The sequence below is a fragment of the Sipha flava genome, unplaced genomic scaffold, assembly GCF_003268045.1.
Source record: "Sipha flava isolate LNK unplaced genomic scaffold, YSA_version1 87_pilon_pilon, whole genome shotgun sequence".
Taxonomy (NCBI): Eukaryota; Metazoa; Arthropoda; class Insecta; order Hemiptera; family Aphididae; genus Sipha; species Sipha flava.
The window spans coordinates 365,715-388,512 of NW_020273629.1; the positions used below are offsets into that span (position 1 = coordinate 365,715).

The 22,798-nt window shown below is 27.2% G+C and overlaps 1 protein-coding gene across 1 annotated transcript in view; it reads left to right on the plus strand.

The window, feature by feature from the left end:
• LOC112693475 (dynein heavy chain 7, axonemal-like) overlaps positions 1 to 22,798 on the plus strand; it is a 38,692-nt gene that overhangs the window by 1,215 nt on the left and 14,679 nt on the right. Inside the window, exons 2-33 of the mRNA XM_025568564.1 lie at positions 2,075 to 2,344; positions 3,103 to 3,335; positions 4,563 to 4,719; positions 4,976 to 5,125; positions 5,189 to 5,374; positions 5,447 to 5,817; positions 5,879 to 6,398; positions 6,457 to 6,660; positions 6,737 to 7,026; positions 8,446 to 8,568; positions 8,632 to 8,785; positions 8,839 to 9,502; positions 9,560 to 9,675; positions 9,736 to 10,014; positions 10,068 to 10,298; positions 10,437 to 10,602; positions 10,656 to 10,801; positions 10,878 to 11,126; positions 13,269 to 13,601; positions 15,125 to 15,304; positions 15,362 to 15,493; positions 15,550 to 15,978; positions 16,039 to 16,487; positions 16,567 to 16,714; positions 16,811 to 17,023; positions 17,084 to 17,398; positions 17,462 to 17,578; positions 18,144 to 18,284; positions 18,384 to 18,542; positions 20,665 to 20,894; positions 20,953 to 21,929; positions 21,982 to 22,210. Coding sequence (XP_025424349.1) covers positions 2,075 to 2,344; positions 3,103 to 3,335; positions 4,563 to 4,719; positions 4,976 to 5,125; positions 5,189 to 5,374; positions 5,447 to 5,817; positions 5,879 to 6,398; positions 6,457 to 6,660; positions 6,737 to 7,026; positions 8,446 to 8,568; positions 8,632 to 8,785; positions 8,839 to 9,502; positions 9,560 to 9,675; positions 9,736 to 10,014; positions 10,068 to 10,298; positions 10,437 to 10,602; positions 10,656 to 10,801; positions 10,878 to 11,126; positions 13,269 to 13,601; positions 15,125 to 15,304; positions 15,362 to 15,493; positions 15,550 to 15,978; positions 16,039 to 16,487; positions 16,567 to 16,714; positions 16,811 to 17,023; positions 17,084 to 17,398; positions 17,462 to 17,578; positions 18,144 to 18,284; positions 18,384 to 18,542; positions 20,665 to 20,894; positions 20,953 to 21,929; positions 21,982 to 22,210 — 8,561 coding nt within the window. The remainder of the gene's footprint in view (positions 1 to 2,074; positions 2,345 to 3,102; positions 3,336 to 4,562; positions 4,720 to 4,975; positions 5,126 to 5,188; positions 5,375 to 5,446; positions 5,818 to 5,878; positions 6,399 to 6,456; positions 6,661 to 6,736; positions 7,027 to 8,445; positions 8,569 to 8,631; positions 8,786 to 8,838; positions 9,503 to 9,559; positions 9,676 to 9,735; positions 10,015 to 10,067; positions 10,299 to 10,436; positions 10,603 to 10,655; positions 10,802 to 10,877; positions 11,127 to 13,268; positions 13,602 to 15,124; positions 15,305 to 15,361; positions 15,494 to 15,549; positions 15,979 to 16,038; positions 16,488 to 16,566; positions 16,715 to 16,810; positions 17,024 to 17,083; positions 17,399 to 17,461; positions 17,579 to 18,143; positions 18,285 to 18,383; positions 18,543 to 20,664; positions 20,895 to 20,952; positions 21,930 to 21,981; positions 22,211 to 22,798) is intronic.

The following is a 22,798-nucleotide window of genomic DNA, read 5'->3' on the forward strand; positions in this document are numbered from 1 at the left end:
TTACTAAACATGAATCTTATCAAGGGAGTATTTACTGTTTGCAATATCATACTTTAATTAATGGTCAAAATGTTTGTATTTAACATGCTGTTATTAAACTATTTTAAATCAAAATATGGGAAGATTCAAAAATTCTAAATGTCGTTAAAATATTTCGAAAATTATGAAATTTCTGTAAAATGCTAATAGGTATAAGTAATTAGTAAATATTTCGAATAGCTAAAATGAATATTTATAGAATAACAACCAAATAATTAATATTGTGTAATAGAAATTCAATGAAGTACTTGATTTCTTCAAAAATTAATTTTCTAATACTTACTTAAAAGTTATTTTCACTTGCCAGTAAAAATTTTTTTATTTGCTACAAATGAAATTTTATAATAAATCTTGTATCTAATTTTTAAAATTGAATATTTTATGAATTTCTTACAATAAAAATATTTTGTATTTTCATGATTTTTGTTAGTAATGTCAAAATATATCAAAATACTCATATATATATATATATTTTTAAATCATACTAATTTTTTTACAGTTTATCAGTAAAAGATAAGGAATTTGTAATACATTTTTTGTAATACACTTTCTGTCTGACATTTTACGAAAAAAAGTTAAAAAAAACATGTTATTGTCAAATATCTATAGATAGTTTTAATAGTTTTTTACAATTATTAAGAAACTCGTAAATTTCGTAAAATGACTAGTTCTATTTATTAACTAGACCACCTTTATTAATCTGAAATCTTACATGATTGCAATGATCAGATATTCTTTGCTAAATCGTGAACACAGCTACGAAATAAAAATAATATTAAAATAATCAATAACTTCTTTGTAACACTCAAAATGTAAAAAATTTATTATTTCTGACAATTGGGGAGAAGACGATCCCGTTTGCCACACCCTCCTGCGTATTCCACTACTTAATATTAACATTTATATATTAATGTTTATTAAAATAATTTATAATAAAACAATAAAAAGTTTTTAGATTAAATAATGTATATAAATATAACCAGTATAATTTTATAAACACTATAATTTTAATAGGTAGTTCAATCAAATATGCGTATAAAGAGCAATATGAACCATGGAAATAATGTTAAAGTTATTTAAAAAAAAAAAAAAAACGTTTCATTTATGATTATATGGTAAAACAATTGTAATTTTATGGTTTGAAATATACTCCAAGTCAAATCATAAGAGCTATTTTACTGAATGTTATTTTAATTTGAATCTGGAGTTTGCTCAATTTTTTTAATAAAGAATAATATAGTTATGGCATAAATGTTATAATAAATTATTATTTTCCTATAGTCATCTTCGAAACTCCTGACATAAATTTTAACTTGGATGTAGACGATAATTGCAGTTTGAGGAAGTATGATTTGGGAATTCAATATTTAGGAATTTATCTTATTTTATATTTTAATTTTAAATGCAATTAAATGAGGTAGTCGTCAGTGAAATAAGCCTTATTGCTGTTTTTACATTTTTGAGAGGAACCGGTTTTAGTTAGCTACCTTTATTTGGGCTGGTTAAAGTTTAATCCCATTCTAAAAAGTGTATAATGACGCTAATCTGGTTTTCATATTCAGTATATGGCATACTTATTAAATTTTAGATAACCTAACTGCAATATTGACATGACACATAATAATTATTAGATCATACAATGCTATTCTGTAGTTTAGATAAATCATTTTTTCTGTAGATAAAAATTAAGAAGTTTAAATGCCAACACTTTCAAAACATAAATGTTATAAAAAAACTATTATCAAATAGTATAAAAATTAAAAAATAAATAAATATTATTAAATAATTAATAAATAATTATTTAATAATATTAATTATATTTTTTTACTTGTATATTTTTCATACTTAATGATATAATTTAAATTGAGTCTTTGATGTTTCATGGGAGTTTAAAAAAAGAAAAAGAATTTTTAATATTATTTTTATAAATAGAAGATATAGTAATGGGTACATTCTTGTAAGATACACTATAATCTGTAACTGGTAAATTAATTGTGTTATGGAAAAATAAAACTTTATTATGTTTTTTGATTAGAAAAAGGCAAAAGAAGCCCGTGAAAATCATGAAGCATTCCGTTCAAATTTAGTGGCATCGTACTCTAAATATTTAGATTCAGAAGACAATTTTGATGCTGATACAGACACATTTTTGAAATATTATTTTTTCATTACGCAAGGTGCCGAAGCTGACACTAAATACTTGGCCCCTATCGATCCACGAGTAGTAAATGGTATTATTGACCGGCTACCCAAAGAATTTCAAAAGTCTCCATTTCTGCCAGAATTTAAAAATGAAATATTCAACGTAAGTTTATTTAATTATTTATATTTACTTAGGAATTTAGGAAAGAGAAAGACCAAAGCTTAATATATAGTTAATTTTTAATACTGGTTATATAAACAAATTTTAAAAATAAATTATTATAAGCTTGGTTAATTTTGAGCAAACAACATCGAACATATTTTAAGGAAGGGTTAGGATTAAATGAGTGAGAAATGAGAAATGTAAAGGTTTTATTATGATTTGTGTTTTCATGTTCATGTACACGATTTCGACCAAAATAATTTATCTGATTATCACAAACATAAGAAATTTAGAATAGAAAATGTTGTCTAGTGGTTACTTTGAGAGTGCCATCTTACGAATTTTTCAAAATTTTTGGGGAAAACCAACGAAAAGTTACTAAAATATTGCAATAATTAAGCACACTGTTCTTCGACCTCATTGGATTTTTAATGTACTAAACATTTTATTAAATCTTTGAATTATGGTTTTAATAAAATGTTTAATACTTCTATTAATATTTCTAGGAAGTACCTACCTTATGATAAAGCTTTCATTATACATTTTATTTACTACCTAGAAAATAGTTAAAAAATAAAACTACGCTATAATTGCACTATTTAAAATACAATCCACTATTTTTGTAGAAATTATCTCATATAGAGTAAGAAATTCAAAATTGAGTTATATTCTACTATAATTATAATAATTATGATAACACTTAAGGAATGGAGTTAATAATAAATAAATGAACTTCTTTTAAAGTATAAGTTTTACAGGAATGTTATTTGAAATCAATGAAAGAAGCTGTTGTAGCATACTCATTGCATGATGTATTTGCTACTCGTAATGAATTACCGGCATTAGACACTCCACTGAAAAAAGAACTGCGAAAAAATAGTGCGGTATGGAAGAAATCTATGGTACGAGCCACGTTATTTCTTCGAGATAATTTGCATCAAGCCAATCCATTGGTTTCTGAAATGATCAAAATTTGGCATAGGGATTTCGAGTACGTTTCAATGAAAGTTAAATTATTTTAATATGGAAGGAAAGGTAGGGGATGAGACCTAAACAACAAATAAAAACATTAACTAAGGTCCTTGAAAATATTATAAGATAACTGATTTGTTGAATATACATAAAAATCAATAATGTGAAGGTAAGGTACACAATTATTAACATACACATGCGTATGTATTATAATAAAAGAAGAAGATATAATATTAATAAAATGGCTGAATATCTATTTATGTACTTTTTCAACTCTAAATGTGGGGACAGACTATTATCACGTCACGGGAAAAAAGTGTGGGATATAGATTTATACAGTATTTTAATGTATCAGCGCCACACTAATATCACCTCATGCGTGTCACATCACATTTCCTAGCTCACGCGTGATAGCACATTTTGATTTTCTAATATCACACTTATTTTCGACTCACGTGTCATCACGAATTTGGTCTATTTAGAAAAATATATATTTTTAATAATGCCGTGTATATAATCAAATTCTTCTTTCGTCATTCGGAAATACATGTGAAATCGTCTTGGATCGTTTCGTAGTTCTTGAACTAGACGATAGAATTCTCCCAATGTTGACATTTTTTTATTAATATCGTCTACCCAGCATTATTGGGTGGATTTTTTATTTTGTTCGTCCAAAACTGCAAAAACAGCTGTATTTTCTAATTCCTTTTCCCATTCTAAACTACTTGAAGTTACTATTTCCATTTTAATTTTACCTAAGAAAAAAAAATTGTGTAACAGACTTTAAGTACACACCTTACAACACAACACAGTGACAAGAAACTATAACTATATAGTATAAAGTATATAGAAATACACTATAACTATAGTCATAGTTTATTTTTAAGCGTGATATCTCGGATTCAATGTGCCAACATAACAGCACGCGAGTTCACGTGACGTGACAATAGTCTGTTCCCAATCATGTGTGATTTTGTACATATAGAAGTTGTTAAAAAGCTAGTTTTTTAATTTTATTTTATTGAATTTACTTGATAAATAACAAAATTTTGTAATTATAAGTTTTACGGAAAAATCGAAAAATAAAAGAAATATTTATAATTCATTTTATATTGATATCAATTCTAATAAATACATTTATATATTTTTTTTATAACATAAATTCTAAATAAAATAAGCAGATTGTAGTTGTTTAATTTGTTAATTACAAATAAGAAATTTTTAATATATATTGTTTTTCTAATAGACCCACTAAAGTATTTGACTACGCAGAAATAGCCGGTAGAGGCACAACAAAATATGCATTATCAGAATATATGGGGCACGTTAGGAAATGCATAGCTGATGCCAGTATTACAATGCGTGTTACATGGTTTCAAACTATAGAGCAACTATTTCAACAAGTAACAAACCCATTATTCTTTTTTAAATAATGAAAGTATTTTAATTTATGTATTGTATTTAATTTAATTTAATTGTGTTAATTTTATGTTTAAGTATGAATAGCATAATAAATATTTGTACAAATTTATTTTTTACTTAATAACTTTTGATGGTTAAAGAATGGTTTAATGGTTTAAATTTTCGTTATAACCAATTATTAATAAAACGTTTAGAAAGACACTACAGTAGAAAAAATGATATTTTTTTGTGATTTAGTCGAAGCTTAGTCGTTTCATTCCAAAAAAAGATAACATTAAAAAGCAAACATCATTTTTCAATTGTATTGCATATATTATGAAAGTTAAATACCAAGAGTATGTATATAAAATAATGCAACAATTTACTGAAGTCATGTGCAATCCAAAAGTATAAGGAAATTGTATTCCCTACTTAAATAGTTAACTTTATTGATATTTATTAATGTTATAGACTAATCCTGGGTTTGTAACAGATTTGGTATATAGAAATTCGACACTACAGTTTTATCCACCTTATAAAAAAATTCGCGAATTTATAATGTCTATTTATGATAACATTAAGGATATGGTCTTGAATTTGGAACGTCTTGAACACAGATTATATAAGCACTATCCTCATACTCAAACAATTCTAAATGTAAAATTGTATTATAGAAAAAATGTAACTACATTATAAATTTTAACATAATTATTATATTTATTATAATAGGTTGATATAGATAAAAATATATTAAATAAGTATGTCAAAGAACTAAGTTTAGTTCTAGATGATTATTGGGTACTGCCAGAGTTAGTTGTACACGATTTAGATGAACATCTTTATTTGGTCAATGGACAAGCTCAAAAAGAAATAAACACATTCCTATCTTCAGAGCACACAATAGACGAATATAAGAAATATGTGGTCAATTACCATACGATTGCCTTAGAAATACCTGTCAATGTTGGTCCAAAAATAGTAGTTGGAATTTTTGAAATACGTCGTAATGAAACAATAAAAACATTATGTAAACAAGCAGAAAAATTGAAAAATATGGTTATTAGCAGAATGACAAATACTTATTTAGCAATAGGGAAAAAGTAATTCGATTTTAAGTTTGTTTGTTATTATTTTTGAGTGTCATGTGTTTATATTTTTTAGACTAAATGATGAATATGCCGCTTTACAAAATGTAGCCCTTACTCCACCAGGAGATACCAGAGAGCTTGTAAATTTAAAAAAATATATATCAGAAGTGAAAAATAATGTTATTCCTGAAATGGAAGAACGGGTAAAAGTGGTGCTCTCTTATGAATTGTTTTTATCAGATTATACTATATTAACGGGCGTAGAATTAAAACAAAATGGAAAAACATTTCAATGGATAGAACAAATAAACGTTGTTTTTGCGGAAAATACAAAAATGATTGAACAGAAAACTAAACAATTACAAGATTTATTACTAAGCCGTATAAATAAATTTAAAATTGAATTGGAAAATTATCAAGATCAAGTTTCGGAGTTTAAGCAATTTGGAAACATAGAACTATTATCTGTGTATTTAGACAAAGCAAACATTCTAGATGATAAATTAACCAATGCTTTGAATACTATAGATGGGTTTAATGAGGAAGAAAAGCATTTCGGATGGAAAGAAAGTTCATATCCTCTTAGAAAAACAGTTAAGTTGTTTAACTTTTCATTTAAATGATTTTTTTTAATTAAATTTGTTAATTTAGGTAGCAGAAGCCTTAACTCCATTTAAAAAACTTTATGATAATTGTTCAGAGTTTTTAGAGAATTATGATAAATGGATGAATGCTAAAATAGGAACTTACGATCCAGAACAAATTGAGCAAGATGTTAACATGTATTATCGTAATATTGTAAAATTAGAACGTACATTTATTGATTGCCCTGCTCCTTTAGCGATTGCAGTAGCGGTAAATTAAAAATATTTTAAGTGGTCTTTAACTAAAAATTGTTGAGAAATTTAAATTAAAAACTGTATTTATTTAGGTGAAACAATCTGTTGAAACATTTAAAGAACATATTGCAGTTGTTCTAACGTTAGGAAATCTAGGTTTAAAAGATCGGCACTGGGAAAAAATATCTGAAATTATTGGTTTTCCTTTGCATCCTAATCAAAATCTTACATTGTTAAAAATTATGGATTATAACTTGGATGAATTTGTACCTAAATTTGAGATAGTTAGTGATGGCGCTTCCAAAGAAACAGCTTTAGAAAAAAAATTAATCGCGATGGAAGAAGAGTGGAAGGATTTGTACTTTAATCTTTTGCCTTACAGGTTTTATATAAAACTTTTTATGATAATATCATAGTCAGTGGGGTACATTCAATTTTTTATAGGGGGGATTTAAACGATACACTTATATATATATATATATATTATTATATATGTTAATCAGAAAGTTTCACATAAACAATAATTTTTATCATAAATCATAATAATGAAACATTTATGTTACGTATATTGCACAAAATTCAAACATACCATACATAGAAATTTAAAAGTTATTTTTAATTGTTTTGATATACTCAAGATTATATTACTATTCAATTTACAATAAAAATTCTAAACGTTTGTGTTTATCTCTCATTTGTAGCAGAAGAAATAGGAAGAGTTGTTAATATTTGTAAAAGTTTGTAAATGTTTGGAAAAATGTCTTTGTTACATATAAAAACAGCGTCCATTCAATTTTTTGGTCTTAATTCCGTTGAATTTTTGCCAAAGTTTAAATTAGTTTTTAAATATTTCTTCACAATTTCCGATATATTTCAAATCTTCAGATTTTCGCTATGCTGCCTAGTAAGGTTCATAAAAATCTTTTTCGTGATCATTTTCCATAAGTAAAAAATAAAAACTGGATGATTTGTGGTGATTTGTAAATCGATTTTCTAACTCATTGATGTATTTGTCTAAATATGGAATAAATATTGAAATTCAGTAATATATTTTTGGATAGTCCACTTGAATATTACACCTAGTAGTCTGTCTCTTTTTTTATTCTAAGAATATTTATATAATATAACTTCTATATTATTCTTTGTAGTTATTTGTTTCATTTGTTCAAAATTTTCCCTGAAAATAGTTGTAGCATTTATTCGAATCTCTTGAAGTTCTTATTTCGTGTTTTGGGCTAAACACGTGTCTTCTTTAAGATTAATGCTTATTGTTTGAAGAAGCTTTGATAAAATCAAACCTAATGCATAATTTTTAACATTTTTTAAATGTTGACGTTATATCTGTGACAACGAATAAATTAAAAATTCATAGAGTTAAAAAAGTCAAAGTATATATAAAGTTAAAAATTGATAACTATAATCATTTCAATTTCACTCTATTTGTATATCTTATATATCACGCGATAACAGTCAATGACTTACACTAGAATACTCACAACAAATTTACAAATAAATGATGACGGGTTCATGTCAATCAATTTAATTTCAAATGTTTATTTTTTTACTTCAAACGAGAAATTTATATTTTCGGGTTTTCATTAAATTGAATAAATACCTACTAAATTCTGTTATTTTTCGAGTTATTAAAATTTCAATAATTGTGAATTTCATTCAGTGTGTTTTAAATACTTTTTTTAGTTTCAGGGAGGGGATTTATTCCGAAATCCTCCCCATATGTACGCCACTGATAATGGTATTAATATATTTATACATATCATTATTATATATTTCATATTTTTAGAGATTCTGGAACTTACATTATATCAGGAGTGGATGATGTGCAGCTGTTACTCGATGATCACATACTAAAAACTGCAACAATGAAAAATTCACCATTTATAAAACCATTTGAAGAAAATATCAAGTAAATAATTATTATTGTAAATTATACCACTTATTGATACACAATGTTAACTTAAATAACTAGAAATTGGGAAGGAAAATTACAGCTATTGAACGATATATTAGACTACTGGATAAAAGTACAACTAACTTGGATGTATCTAGAACCGATATTTTCTTCCCCAGATATACAAACTCAAATGCCTGAAGAATCGAGAAAATTTAATGCTGTTGATAAAGTAAACTATTTTGTTCGAAAATGAATACTATTTATAAAATATTTAAATTTTAGGTCTGGAGGGATATGATTAAAGAAGCACAAAAAATAAAAAAAGTTATATTGGCTATAAACATCGATAAGCTTTTAGAGAAATTAAAGAAAAACAATAATTTATTGGAATTAATTCAAAAAGGTTTAAACGATTATTTAGAAAAAAAACGATTGTATTTTCCAAGATTTTTTTTTCTATCAAACGATGAACTTCTTGAAATTTTATCTGAAACTAAGGACCCAACGCGGGTACAACCACATTTGAAAAAGTGTTTTGAAGGAATTTCCAAGTTAAAATTTACAGTAGATCTAGATGTAATTAGTATGATGTCTAGTGAAGAAGAGGTTGTAAATTTATCTCTAACCGTGGACACTGCAAAAACTAGAGGTCAAGTAGAAAAATGGCTTGTGGATTTGGAAATATCCATGAAATTGACTGTACGTGAAATAATTGAAAATGCGTTAGTGGCTTATAAAAATACTGAAAGACATGAGTGGGTTGTTCAATGGCCTGGGCAAGCTGTTTTGGCTGTTTCTTGTACACATTGGACATCCGAGGTCACACAAGCTATATTACACTATCCTAGAGGATTACCTCGGTATTTGCTTAAGTGCAATAATCAAATAGAAAAAATAGTCAAATTAGTTCAAGGAGTTTTACCTCTTCAAACTCGATTAACTTTAGGTTAGAATTAAAATTTAAAACTAAATAAATAAGAGAAAAAATTATATTTTATTATAGGAGCTTTAGTTGTAATGGATGTTCATGCAAAAGATGTTGTAGAAGAAATGTCAAGGAAAGAAGTTCATAAAACAAACGATTTTAATTGGCTTTGTCAACTTCGTTATTATTGGATGGTAAGAAGATAATATGTGATAGTTAAGAAAGAAACCAATAAATTATAGTTTTATTTTTAGGAAAACAATTTGGATGCATTTATGATAAATGCCTCTTTAAGATATGGTTACGAATACCTTGGTAATTCACCAAGACTTGTAATAACTCCTCTTACTGATCGTTGTTATCGTACTTTATTTTGTGCTTTACAATTAAACTTGGGGGGTGCACCAGAAGGACCTGCTGGTACTGGTAAAACAGAAACTACTAAAGATTTAGCAAAAGCTATATCCAAACAATGCGTGGTATTTAATTGTTCGGATAGTATGGATTACATTGGTTTGGGAAAGTTTTTCAAAGTAAAAATAAATAAAATAAATTTAACATGTTTTATAATGTTTATTTTATCAAGGGCCTATTATCTTGTGGTGCTTGGGCTTGTTTCGATGAATTCAATCGTATTGATTTAGAAGTATTATCAGTCGTCGCTCAACAAATACTAACTATTCAACGGAGTATACAAGCAGGACTAATAAAAATACACTTTGAGGGTTCATCATTAATATTAGATAAAACATGCGCAGTTTTTATAACCATGAACCCTGGGTATGCTGGACGTTCAGAATTGCCAGATAATTTGAAAGTATACTTAAACTCAACTATTTAAATATTACTTCATTATAAGTTTATACTAAAAATAATTATAATATTGCCATATATTTATTTATTTTTGTTATATTATGGTTTATATTAGTAATTGTATGTATTATGTCTTAAACAGGCATTATTTCGTTCAGTAGCAATGATGGTACCAGATTATACACTTATATCTGAAATAGTTTTATACTCTCAGGGATTTAATTTAGCTCGATCATTATCTATAAAAATAGTTGCAATTTATAAACTATGCTCTGAACAGCTATCTTCTCAGAATCATTATGACTATGGTAAATCATTTTAATAAACGTATTAATTTATTTAAAAATAAATTTAATTGTAGGAATGAGAGCTGTAAAAACTGTTTTAACTGCTGTTGGTAATTTAAAATTAAAATATCCTAAAGAAGACGAAAATATACTTATTTTGAGGTCTATTAACGATGTAAACTTACCGAAATTTCTAAAAGATGATATTCCTTTATTTAAAGTAAAAAAAAAATAATAATAATAATTTAGTTATATGACTCTTTACAATTTGTTATACAATTTTATCATTTTATTAGGGCTTGATATCAGATTTATTTCCCGGGATTGTTTTACCACAGTCAGATTATAATATATTGAATACATGTATTGAAGAATCATGTGAAAAATTAAATCTTCAGTGCACACCATACTTTTTAGAAAAAATACAGCAAATTTATGAAATGATGATTGTTAGGCATGGTTTTATGATAGTCGGATTGCCGTTCAGTGGAAAAACTTCTGCATATAAAGCGCTGGCTGATGCACTATCAATCATCGAAGCAAAGGTATAGAAATCCAACATTTAAATAGACTTAAGTAAAATTAATGATTTCTATAATGTTTATAATTTTTAGTCGCACAAAATTTTGAATATTTGTATTTTTTAAATTAATACACTAGTAAACACTTATAAAAGGAAATTCATAATTAATTTATAGAATAATTACATTTTTTTAGAGGTGCACTTAATCGAAAATCAAGTGCAATAACATACGGGCATATAATTAATTTTTTATTAAATATTATTATTGCTTATAATTGCTCATTCAAATCTACATTATAATTTAAATGAGTATTTTCAGGCGATTCAGTATTATACTTTTCGGTACAATACCGATTATGCCATTAGGTCTTGTCATTAAAAATAATTTTTGGATTTATGGTTAAAAAATTGAATCGGCTTATCGTGGTTATGTATGGATAACGTATTTATATGATTCGTTATTTTGATCGGTAGCTCGACATTTTTCGTATAAAAAAAATCAATAAAATTAAAAAAAAATTAGTATAATTTTATAACAAGACCACGATGGATAAAATAAATAATGGTGCGATGGTAATTTGCGCCACTATAATACACTACGCACATGTAATTTACGCCACCTACAGATAGTAAATATTACATATGTAATCTGCCCCACATCGTGTCTTCTCATAATATAATTTGCGCTACATGCCCATATCTCTAATCACACCCGGCGCAAACTATTTTTGCCTATCATACCTTTTTTATAACGCATTTGCGCCCGAAATATTTTTAATAAAAATGTATCAAACCCGTACAACGTTGCCAAACTGTACTCTGGAATACAAACAATACCTTTTAAAGTTAATGCTATTTTAAATATTATTTATCAGTTTTAATTATTTTTAATTTTTACGTGACACTCTCTTGTATGTGTAGTGCAACTTTACACAAACTACAAATCCTTAATTAGAGTATGATACGTGAGTTGCGAGTGTATAAAAATGGATAATAGATCAGGGTTTGAAACCACTCCCGGAAAAATCGATTAGCGGGTCTAGAGAACCCGGAAATTTTTTTCGGAACCAGTTGCCGGCCATCGTGGTTTTTAGAAATAGCAGTAATCGATTCCCGTTTACCAAAATAACTATAAGAAATGGGACTACCGATTACCTGTTTGGAAGCAGTTTTAAATCATCAAACTTACCGATAATCACTTTTAATCTGGGTTTTCATATTTTTTTCAACAGTCGATTTTCTTTTATTGAACTTAAATCTTAAGTACTCTTAACAAACCATTTATGCATGTTGTTGTGGTGTGACTGTAGGTAAGAATACGCATAAAACAAAAGAAAATACTACATAATTACTTAAATAAGTATATTTATATCTTTTTTTTCTTTAAGATACATAAAAAACTTAAGAATATAAAATAAATGATAATAGTTTGATAAACATGAAAAATATATAAATACAAAACATTCTATCCTAATCAAAGTTCAAACATAACACTTGAAAAACTTAAAATAATTAACAAAAAAATTAATCTCTATATTCCATAGTGTATCGCTGTATAACGAATACTTATAAAAATAAAAGTATAAAAGTATTTATCAAGATAAAAAAAAATTATATTATGAATCACAATGGCAACGTTGTAAGTGAAATAGGCGCATATGGGCTATAAATCGGCAGGTAGTCTTTCGGGCGCATCTGTCCACATCTCTCGGGGCGCAAATAGGTTGTAGCCATCACGCCTACTCGACCAAATTATATAATAAGAAATACATTTATTTTTTAATAAATATTTTATAGTATAGATATATTGATTTTCATAGATACAAAAACTATTTTGTTTCAGCTTATATTTACAATAATTTTTATTATTTAATCATAAATTTACAAATTTTAACTTTATGATATAAATATATATACACTTCTAGGATTGTATTATAAAAAAAAATTAACATACATGAATCAGTTTTGACAGTTTTGTGTGGCTAATTACATAGTAATATTTGTTATTGGTTATGGCGCAAATTACATATATACGACGTATGTACCTTTTTGGACGTAACGTAACGTATTAATATTTTAATCATTTTAATTATTTTCAATATTTTTTGCACAAATAAATGTATAACAATGCTCTTCATTCAATCCGTATTATCATTTTATTTAGAAATTGATGGATGAACATAAAGTAGAAATTATGGTTATTAATCCTAAGTCAATAACTTTGGGTCAATTATATGGACAATTTGATATGGTTTCACATGAATGGTCTGATGGTATTTTAGCTGTCGGATTCAGACAATTTGCTTCATCCGAAAATTCTAACAGAAAATGGCTATTATTTGATGGCCCAGTTGATGCTATATGGATTGAGAGCATGAATACTGTACTTGATGATAATAAAAAACTTTGTTTAATATCTGGAGAGATAATCCAACTTGCCAATACAACTAATTTAATATTTGAACCAATGGATTTAGACGTAGCATCTCCGGCAACGGTAAAACTAAGTGCAAGATTTATTTAAATATTTTATTATTTTTTACAATATGGTAATGCATATAGTAGTGCTCTGCATGGTCCGGTTTTTTCGTATAAAAATAGGTGAAGAATCGGTTTGGTCCGAATCAATATTTTTTTTAAATGATTTTGGTCCGGTCCTGGTTTAAACTATAATAATTTCGGTTCGGTTTCTAAAATATCGATATCGATATCGTATCGAATTATATTTTTATAAATTTAATAAAATAATATACTAAAATTTAGAATATGATATTTATTATTGGTAAACCAAAATCGTAAACTTTTATCTAGTACATAATGCTTATCGATACAGATAACATTATAAGTAGAGCCCGGATTTATATGCATTTAAAAAGTGTCAAATATGATGATAATATGTAAAGAAAAAGTGGCTAAATATCCAATTATATGTATTATGTTAAACTTTATAAAATGTGTTTTCTTTTTTTAAAACCACACTTTTATACCAAATAAAATTCTAAATATTTTATCAAAGACAAAATAAAATGATAATATCCATTGATTTATATTTCATATAATTTAAATCAACCTAAAACTTTTAGAAAACTTAAAAACGAGAATACAAAAAAAAAAAAAAACTAAAAATTAATATTTTCGATTTTATTAATATTTTAGATCATTTGAAGCTACCTACGTTCAAAATATGAATAGAAAACTTAAAAAAAATACAAAAATGTTTGCATTATTGCATTTATGAACAAATATGCAATAACTCTAGAAATATGCAAAATATGCAAAATTAAATTTGGTGTTTAAATTCGGTGTGATATGAATCGTGGACATTTTAAACCTCCATAGACGTGCATACATTTAGTACAAACATACAAATGCATATAAATCTGGGCTCTAATTATAAGCTATATCAAATGTTATAATAATGTAGAAATGTAAAATTAAATATAAATAATATAATAATTCACATTTCCCGAGGAGAGATGTACAAACTTTTTCAGTTATATTATTAGACTATATATATATATATATATAATATTATATTATTACTTATTAGTTATTAGTTAATGGTTTATTACACAGCACACACAATACAATTTACTAAAGCTTAGAATCTAAAAATAAAATGTATTTCTAGAAAAATTATTAAATTTGATATTGCGATATATCGTACAACTATAGAACGATATCGGTGTCGAAAATGTGTCACGATATCGATATCGTATCGAATTATTGATATCGTTGCTCATCACTACTAATCATATTCATTCTATAAATAATACTTCATCGGAGGCTAAAATATATTATTACCAATAATACATACTATACATGGAAAAAATAAATAATAAAAGTAAAAACACGATACAAATTTGAGATGATTATAATAAAAATTTTTCTTTTATACACTTCGTTATAACAAAATATATTGAGCTATACGAGGTTACTTGAAGTAGACAACACCTGTGTTAATAGTCTATTTATGTCTATATTTGTTTTAAAATATAAATTGATTTATTTTGTTTAAAGGTATCAAGGTGTGGAATGATTTTTATGGAACCAATATCATTAGGTTGGGAATGTCTTGTACAGTCATGGATTAAGCAGTTATCTTCTTATATAAATTCCCATTATAAACAAATTTTACAATCAATTATTTTAAGATTTTCTTATCCAATCTTATATTTTTTAAAACGATGCAATATTACAGTAATAATTTTTAAACAATGATAATGATTAGTTTTTAATTTATTGATTTTGTATTAGGAGATTTTCCCTTCCAGCGATTCAAATCTCATTAAATCATTAATAAATATGTGTGATTCATTCATGGATTTATACAGTAATCAAGAATATATGAAAACTATTCCACAATCTGATTTTAGAGCTCAATTAGAAGTATATCACAAGAAAAAGAAAAAATTTAAAAATTAAAAATAATTTGTACTTTACAGGGTATATTTTTCTTTTCATGTATTTGGTCAATGGGATCAACTCTTGATGCACAAAGTAGAGTAAAATTCAATATTTTGTTTCGTGCATTATTGGAAAATAAATTTCCTAAAAAAGTCGCCCGAGCTCTTAAATTACCTATTGAATTATGTCCTTCACCCAAAAAGCCATACACTAATTTTCCACCAAAAGAATACTTGGTCTTTGACTACAGATATGTACTAGAAGGACAGGGTAAAGGCGAATGGAAATTGTGGTCAGATTACGTGGCAGAAGCACCACCTATACCTCAAGGTATACCTTTCAACGAAATTATAGTACCAACAATTGATGTGATAAGACATCAAGTGATTTTGTCTATGATGATTGCTCATAATAAGCCGATGATGACTGTGGGAAAAACTGGAACTGGGAAATCGACATATACTATGGTATGAATATAAAATAATAATATTTTAGTTATACATTTTAATGCAGTATTTAAATTTCAGAATTATCTATTTACAAAAATTGATAAAACTTCAAATCTATCATCATTTATCAACTTCTCAGCACACACATCAGCTAATTCAACACAAGATATAATAATGAACAAGCTCATTAAGAGAAGGCGAGGCATTTTTGGTCCACCTGTTGGTACAAAATGTATAATTTTTATTGATGATGTTAGTATGCCTCAAAAAGAGTATTATGGTGCTCAGCCACCCATTGAACTTTTACGACAATTTTTGGATAATTTTCCATGGTATGATCGAAAAGATCTTGTTCCAATGGCCCTTCAGGATGTATTATTACTTTGTGCCATGGGTCCACCATCTACTGGGAATTTAGTCTCGCCCAGATTTAGTCGACACTTTAATATTTATGTTATTAATGAATTTGATGATACAACAATGGTATCAATATTTAGTAAAATATTGCTGTGGCATTTAGATACAAGGTATGGAATATATTTTACAAACAAATAATGTGTTTTACATGAAAATTTAAAATATAAATATTATAAAATGTATGTGTAGAGGTTTTAGCAGAGAGTTTGATTCATGCATGCATCAATTAGTCAGCTCAACGTTAGAAATTCACAAACATAGTATTAACCATCTACTTCCAACACCTACTAAATCACATTATTTATTTAATTTAAGAGATTTTTCAAAAGTTATTCAGGTACCTACTATGTATTATGTGCATAAATAAATATACTAATATATCATCATAAATGGACTAAAAACATTAACAAATAACTAATTTTATTAATTTAAGGGAGTTATGTTTTCTGTACCTGAAACTATAGAAGACGCAATTTCTATGAAACGACTGTGGATTCATGAAATTCTTAGAGTTTATTATGATCGATTAGTTGATGATTCTGATCGTTCGTGGTTTTTCGATAACCTTCATTCAATTTGCAAAGAGTTCCTAAATGAAAATATTAATGATATATTCGTTCATTTGATTAATGAGCAAAGTGAAACTGTACATTTCATCTAAATTAATATATACAATATAAAATTATTAAATATTATTCTTAAATAGGTAGGTCAAAACGAATTACGACAGCTCATCTATTGTGATTTTTCCAATCCAAAAGCTGATACAAGAAATTATATGGAAGTACACAATCTTAATAATCTTCGAGTGATCGTTGAAGGATATTTAAATGAATTTAATAACATGAGCAAAAAACCAATGCATCTAGTTTTGTTTAGATTTGCTATAGAACATCTTTCAAGAATTTGTCGAATTTTTAAGCAACCTCGAGGACATGCATTACTTGTTGGTCTGGGAGGATCAGGCCGTCAATCATTAGTGAGACTCGCTGCTCATATATCAGAATATGATTTGTTTCAGGTGTAACGTGTTATTATTACCTAGTTTTCGAATTTTAATTAATAGATATTCGGTTACATCTAGGTACAAATGACACGTGCATACGGAACAAATGAATGGCATGAAGATTTGAAATTAATATTAAAGCGTGCAGTTGCTTCTTTAGACCAGCATGTCGTATTTTTGTTCAACGATTCTGAAGTAAACAAATATCGAATATTTCTTTTGTAATTTATATTTTCTCTAATTTTTCTAATTTCAAAAAATTAAATTATAATTTAAAGAAGTAATAAAGTTTAATTTAAACAATTGATTATTTTTAAATTTTATTTTGTATTTTATTGACACTCTATATGTATAATTTCATTAGGTAATTAGGATAATTACTAATTAAGTTTGGTCAAATGATAATTAAAAATATATTTTTATTATTTATAAGTTACAAATTATTGATTTATGAGTAAAGGAGACAACCAAATATATATAACTAGTCTGTACACTTATACTTCATTCTCACAAAATTAATTATACTAATTTTTTCCTAACTGTTAATGAAAGCTTAAACTGAAAAATTGTTCCCTCCCCCTCATAAAAAAAGATAATTTAAAATTATAATTTTTTCTAAAATGTTTGTCGAAGTACTTATCAAAATTTAAATGAATTATTAATAATTTTCTTACCGGCAAAAAAATTACTGTGTGTAAATTAATAAAATTAATATGAAACTTAAACGTTTACAAATAGAAATTATTTTAAATATATTCAGATTAAAAGGGAAGGAATGGTGGAAGACATGCATAACTTATTAAACTCCGGTGAAGTTCCAAATCTGTTTGTAATGGACGAGAAGATAGAATTGTGCGAAAAAATACGTTTGATAGATAAACAACGAGACAAATCTTTACAAGTATATTTTTGTATTTAACCAACTAATAAAACTCATTATAACCATCAATTTATAGTTGTAAAAAAATACTAATCCGTAATTTTTTTTTTTTTTAATTAGACTGATGGTAGTATGACAGCTGTGTTTAACTACTTCATTCAAATTGTGAAAGAACAACTTCATATAGCATTGGCTTTTAGTCCTATTGGGAACGGGTTTCGTACACGAATAAGAAAATTTCCTTCTCTAGTGCAATGCTGTACAATTGATTGGTTTCAGGTAAAATATATTATTCTATCATTTCTTATATTTTAATGATAACATTTATATTTGTAAATTATTTTAATACACAAATACTAATATTTTTTTATTAAAAACAAAATGTTGTGTCATTTTTTGTCGAGTAAATAAACTAATAATCATTTTTGTTCAATGAGCATAAAAAACATTTATGATTACTTATTTCCTTATAAAATAAAATTACGTTCAATTTAAATGATTTATACTTGTTGTACTACGTTGTTATGAATAAAAACAATGAAACCATTTTTAGTCATAGGTTTGAAAAAATCAATATTTTTTTGATTAAACAACTAATGACACAGTAAAATTCATATGTTCCAGTATAATATTGGCCCCAATGACGTACTGGTTGAAGGGATAGAGATTTTTACTCAAAAAATATTAATGTTAGGCTTTAATTTTTAATAATGCTTTATATATGCTAATATGAAGCATCCCTATCTAAAATTGTAAAAAGGGCCGGCCTCATTATAGGGTTCGAGCCTCTGATTTCTTTTATAACATCGAAAGATTTGATTTTCAAAAAAATAAGATTTTAATTAATAATAATAAACAATATTTTTATTAATGATATACTTTTTAAATCTGTTAAAATGATATTTGAGATTGTTTAAAATTTTGTAAAATATCATATATTTAAAAAATAAATAAATTCATAGTAAATACAATAATCAAAAGTTTACAAATTATAGCACTCTCAAATATTTAAATTGTAGTAACTCGAAAGTACAAATGTAAAAAAAAAAGATGGTGTGAAGAGAAGGGATTGTATGTACATTATGTATAGTTTATTATGGGTTGATTGCATCCCCCTTGTTTAAGGGAGGGCTTTTGGGGTTACAAAGGTTCGAGAGCCGATCAGCGCAACTGTCAGGTAAGCCAAATAAAATAGCACTTGTTTTGTAGCTGATATTTGAATTCCAACGAGCTGTGCACTTAAAACAATTCCAGGAGCATAGGCGGATATTTGGTTGAATTTTGGGGGTGGAGGGCTATAATAATTCAATGTAAAACAACCCGCAGTGGCTTCGCCACCCACACCCCCTTCTCATGCACAAGTAAAACTTATTACTATTAAAAATATAGATATGTTTAAATTGTATTAAAAAAAAACACTAAATAACTTATATTTAAAAATAATTAATATTTTATTTTAATGACAAATATCTAGTTGTATCAACAAAGATAGAGCTTTTTATATTTTTCGATATATCTATTTCAATACATAGTATTGAAAGATCGCTAAACCTAAGCCAAGTTTTTAGTTTTTTCATTGTACTAAAACTTCTTTCGCAAGTAGCCGAACTAATTGGTATTGTTAATGCTATTGTAAATAGTTTTTATTATTTCTTATTTTACGATTTTCAAAAAACCAATAGATAATTATAAAAACGACAAATAAAATTTCTAACAGAGTTTTGATTGGGGGAGCTATTAAAATATTTGAGTGGCTAAGCCCCCTTAAGCCCCCCCTAATTTCCGCCTATGTGCAAGAGTGTAATGAGGTTGAAATAAAGTGAGACAAACACAAGATTTAATATAATGAAGCTGAACACTTTTCAACACTCGCACAAAAAACTAAAGTCAAACAAATGAATAATAAAAGTTAAATAGTCGTTCGTAGTGATTACTTGTCACAGGAGACTCCTTTATTAATCTGACGACCTAAGATCAAGAACCCCTTACGCTTATGAGCAAGATCTCTGGGAGAGATTATGTATCCCCGTTATATAGAAACGTGTGACAGGATTCAATATTTAACCTATTTATGATGTCAATGGAGTATTGTAGGGTTAGGCCATTATTGTTTGATTTGTGTTGTCTGTGCATGTATTGAAAGAGCCGTAATTTGTTATTTTTAAAAATTATTTAAAATCAAATGGTGTACATTATTACAATTGATTTGTGCAGTATTTTGCATATCATTACAAAATATTACAATTTTTTTTTAAATTTTAATAAGATTTTTAATTATTTTTGCACAAAATCTAATATGTTATTATGTTAATATGTTATATATACACACACATACGCATATACTATAGTATTATAGATTTATAACTAAATTGAAAAACTGTTTCACATTTGTATATTGCAGAATTGGCCAGAAGATGCTTTACTGGCTGTAGCAAAAAATTTCTTAGATGCAATTGATTTAACCGAACATGAAAGAAATGTTTGTGTCAATATGTGTCAAAAGTTTCATACTTCAACTCAAGATATATCTATTGAATTCGATATTAGACTTCAACGTAAAACTTATATTACACCCACATCATACTTAGAATTAATGTCTACTTTTAAAGATCTATTGGGAAAAAAAAGACAGTATGTCATTTTTTTAAAAAATATAAAATTAATATAACATAAAATATTACTTTTATAGAGAAATAATAATGGTTAAACGTCGATATGAAGTGGGGTTGGAAAAATTGCAAGCTGCTGCAGATGAAATATCTATCATGCAAGAAGAACTAAAAGATTTGCAACCTAAAATTTCGGTAGCCACAGAAGAAGTTAAAGTTATAATGCAACAAGTTGAAAAAGAAAATCAAGAAATTTCTAAAGTAAAACAGATTATAAAAAAAGATGAAGAACAAGCACAGGAAACAGCAGATGAAGCTCAAAATATAAAAATTGAATGTGATGCTCATATGGAAGCAGCAAGGCCAGCATTAAATGCTGCTTTAGCAGCACTTAATACATTAACTTCTAATGATATAACATTTGTAAAATCAATGAAGAATCCACCGAAACCTGTAAAATTAGTCATGGAAGCTATTTGTATAATAAAAGATGTGAAACCTGATAAAATACCAGATCCAACAACTGGAAAGACAACAGAAGATTATTGGCCGGCGTCGAAAAAACTTCTTAATGACATAAAGTTTTTAGACCATTTGATACAATTTGATAAAGATAACATTCCCTCTAAAATAATGAAAGTCATCAATGAAAAATACTTGACAAATCCGGAATTTGATCCAGAAAAAGTAAAAAATGCTTCAATAGCCGCCCAAGGTTTATGTAAATGGGTGATCGCTATGTCAAGTTACGATGTTGTAGCAAAAGAAATTGGGCCAAAAAAAATTGCACTGGCTGAAGCTGAAACAGTATATAATAAAGCTATGGGTGCATTAAATGAGAAACGTGACCAACTTGCTGAGGTCGAAAAAAAAATGAAAGTCGTTCAAGATGACCTCGAAGAAAATGAACGTAAAATGAAATCGTTTCAAGATGAAGCTACTGCTGTTCAAACAAAACTTCAACGAGCTGAAGATTTAATTGGTGGATTAGGTGGTGAGAAACAACGATGGGGGCAAATAGCAATAGATCTTGGAAAGTCTTATTTAAATCTTACAGGTACATAAAAAAAATAAACTATAAACAAATCTTTCATACAACTTTTTTTTAGGAAATATATTGATAAGTTCTGGTATCATTGCTTACTTGGGTCCATTCACAATGGATTTTCGTAACATACTAATACAACAATGGGTTCGAGATATTATAAGTGATAACTTAGTATGTTCTGAAAATTTTCAACTATGTTCAGTATTGGGAAATCCGGTAGATATTAGAGCATGGAACATAGCAGGACTTCCAACAGACTCGTTTTCGACCGATAACGGAATCATTGTTTTGTAAGTTATTTTGTTGTTAAAATGATTACATACTATAAATTGTAAAAATATCCCAATTTACTATAATTCAATTGATTAAAAAAATAGTACAATAATTTTTACTCGATTTTACTACTCACATTTGTTTTAGAACTGTTCATCACTTTTTCTTTCCCCATGCCACCAAAATAGTTCTCAATATGTCTACATTTTATCCCTTTCACTCAGGGGCGGACTGGGCCGAAGGGCGAGGGGACGAACGCCTCCTGGGCTGGTATGATTGCGGGCCCTCACAGGTATATTGGGCCTATGTGTACAACTGTGTAGTGATTAATTTATCAGCAAATTGTGCAATTTTCAAAACTGTAGCTTAGTTTGCTCAATGCGACGTAGAGTAACACCAATACACCATAGAACAACAATTATCTATGCTGCTGCAGTGATGGTTGATAGAGTAATATAAAATACGCTGTGTTTAGATACCCGGGTGCCCAGGTGGATAAAGCGTACACGGACAGTCCGCGTATATATTCGATACCCGAATAGTTAATGCGCGGGTTGGGGGCAGTTGTCACGTCAGTGATGCCATGCTAGCGGCACTTGTCGCTA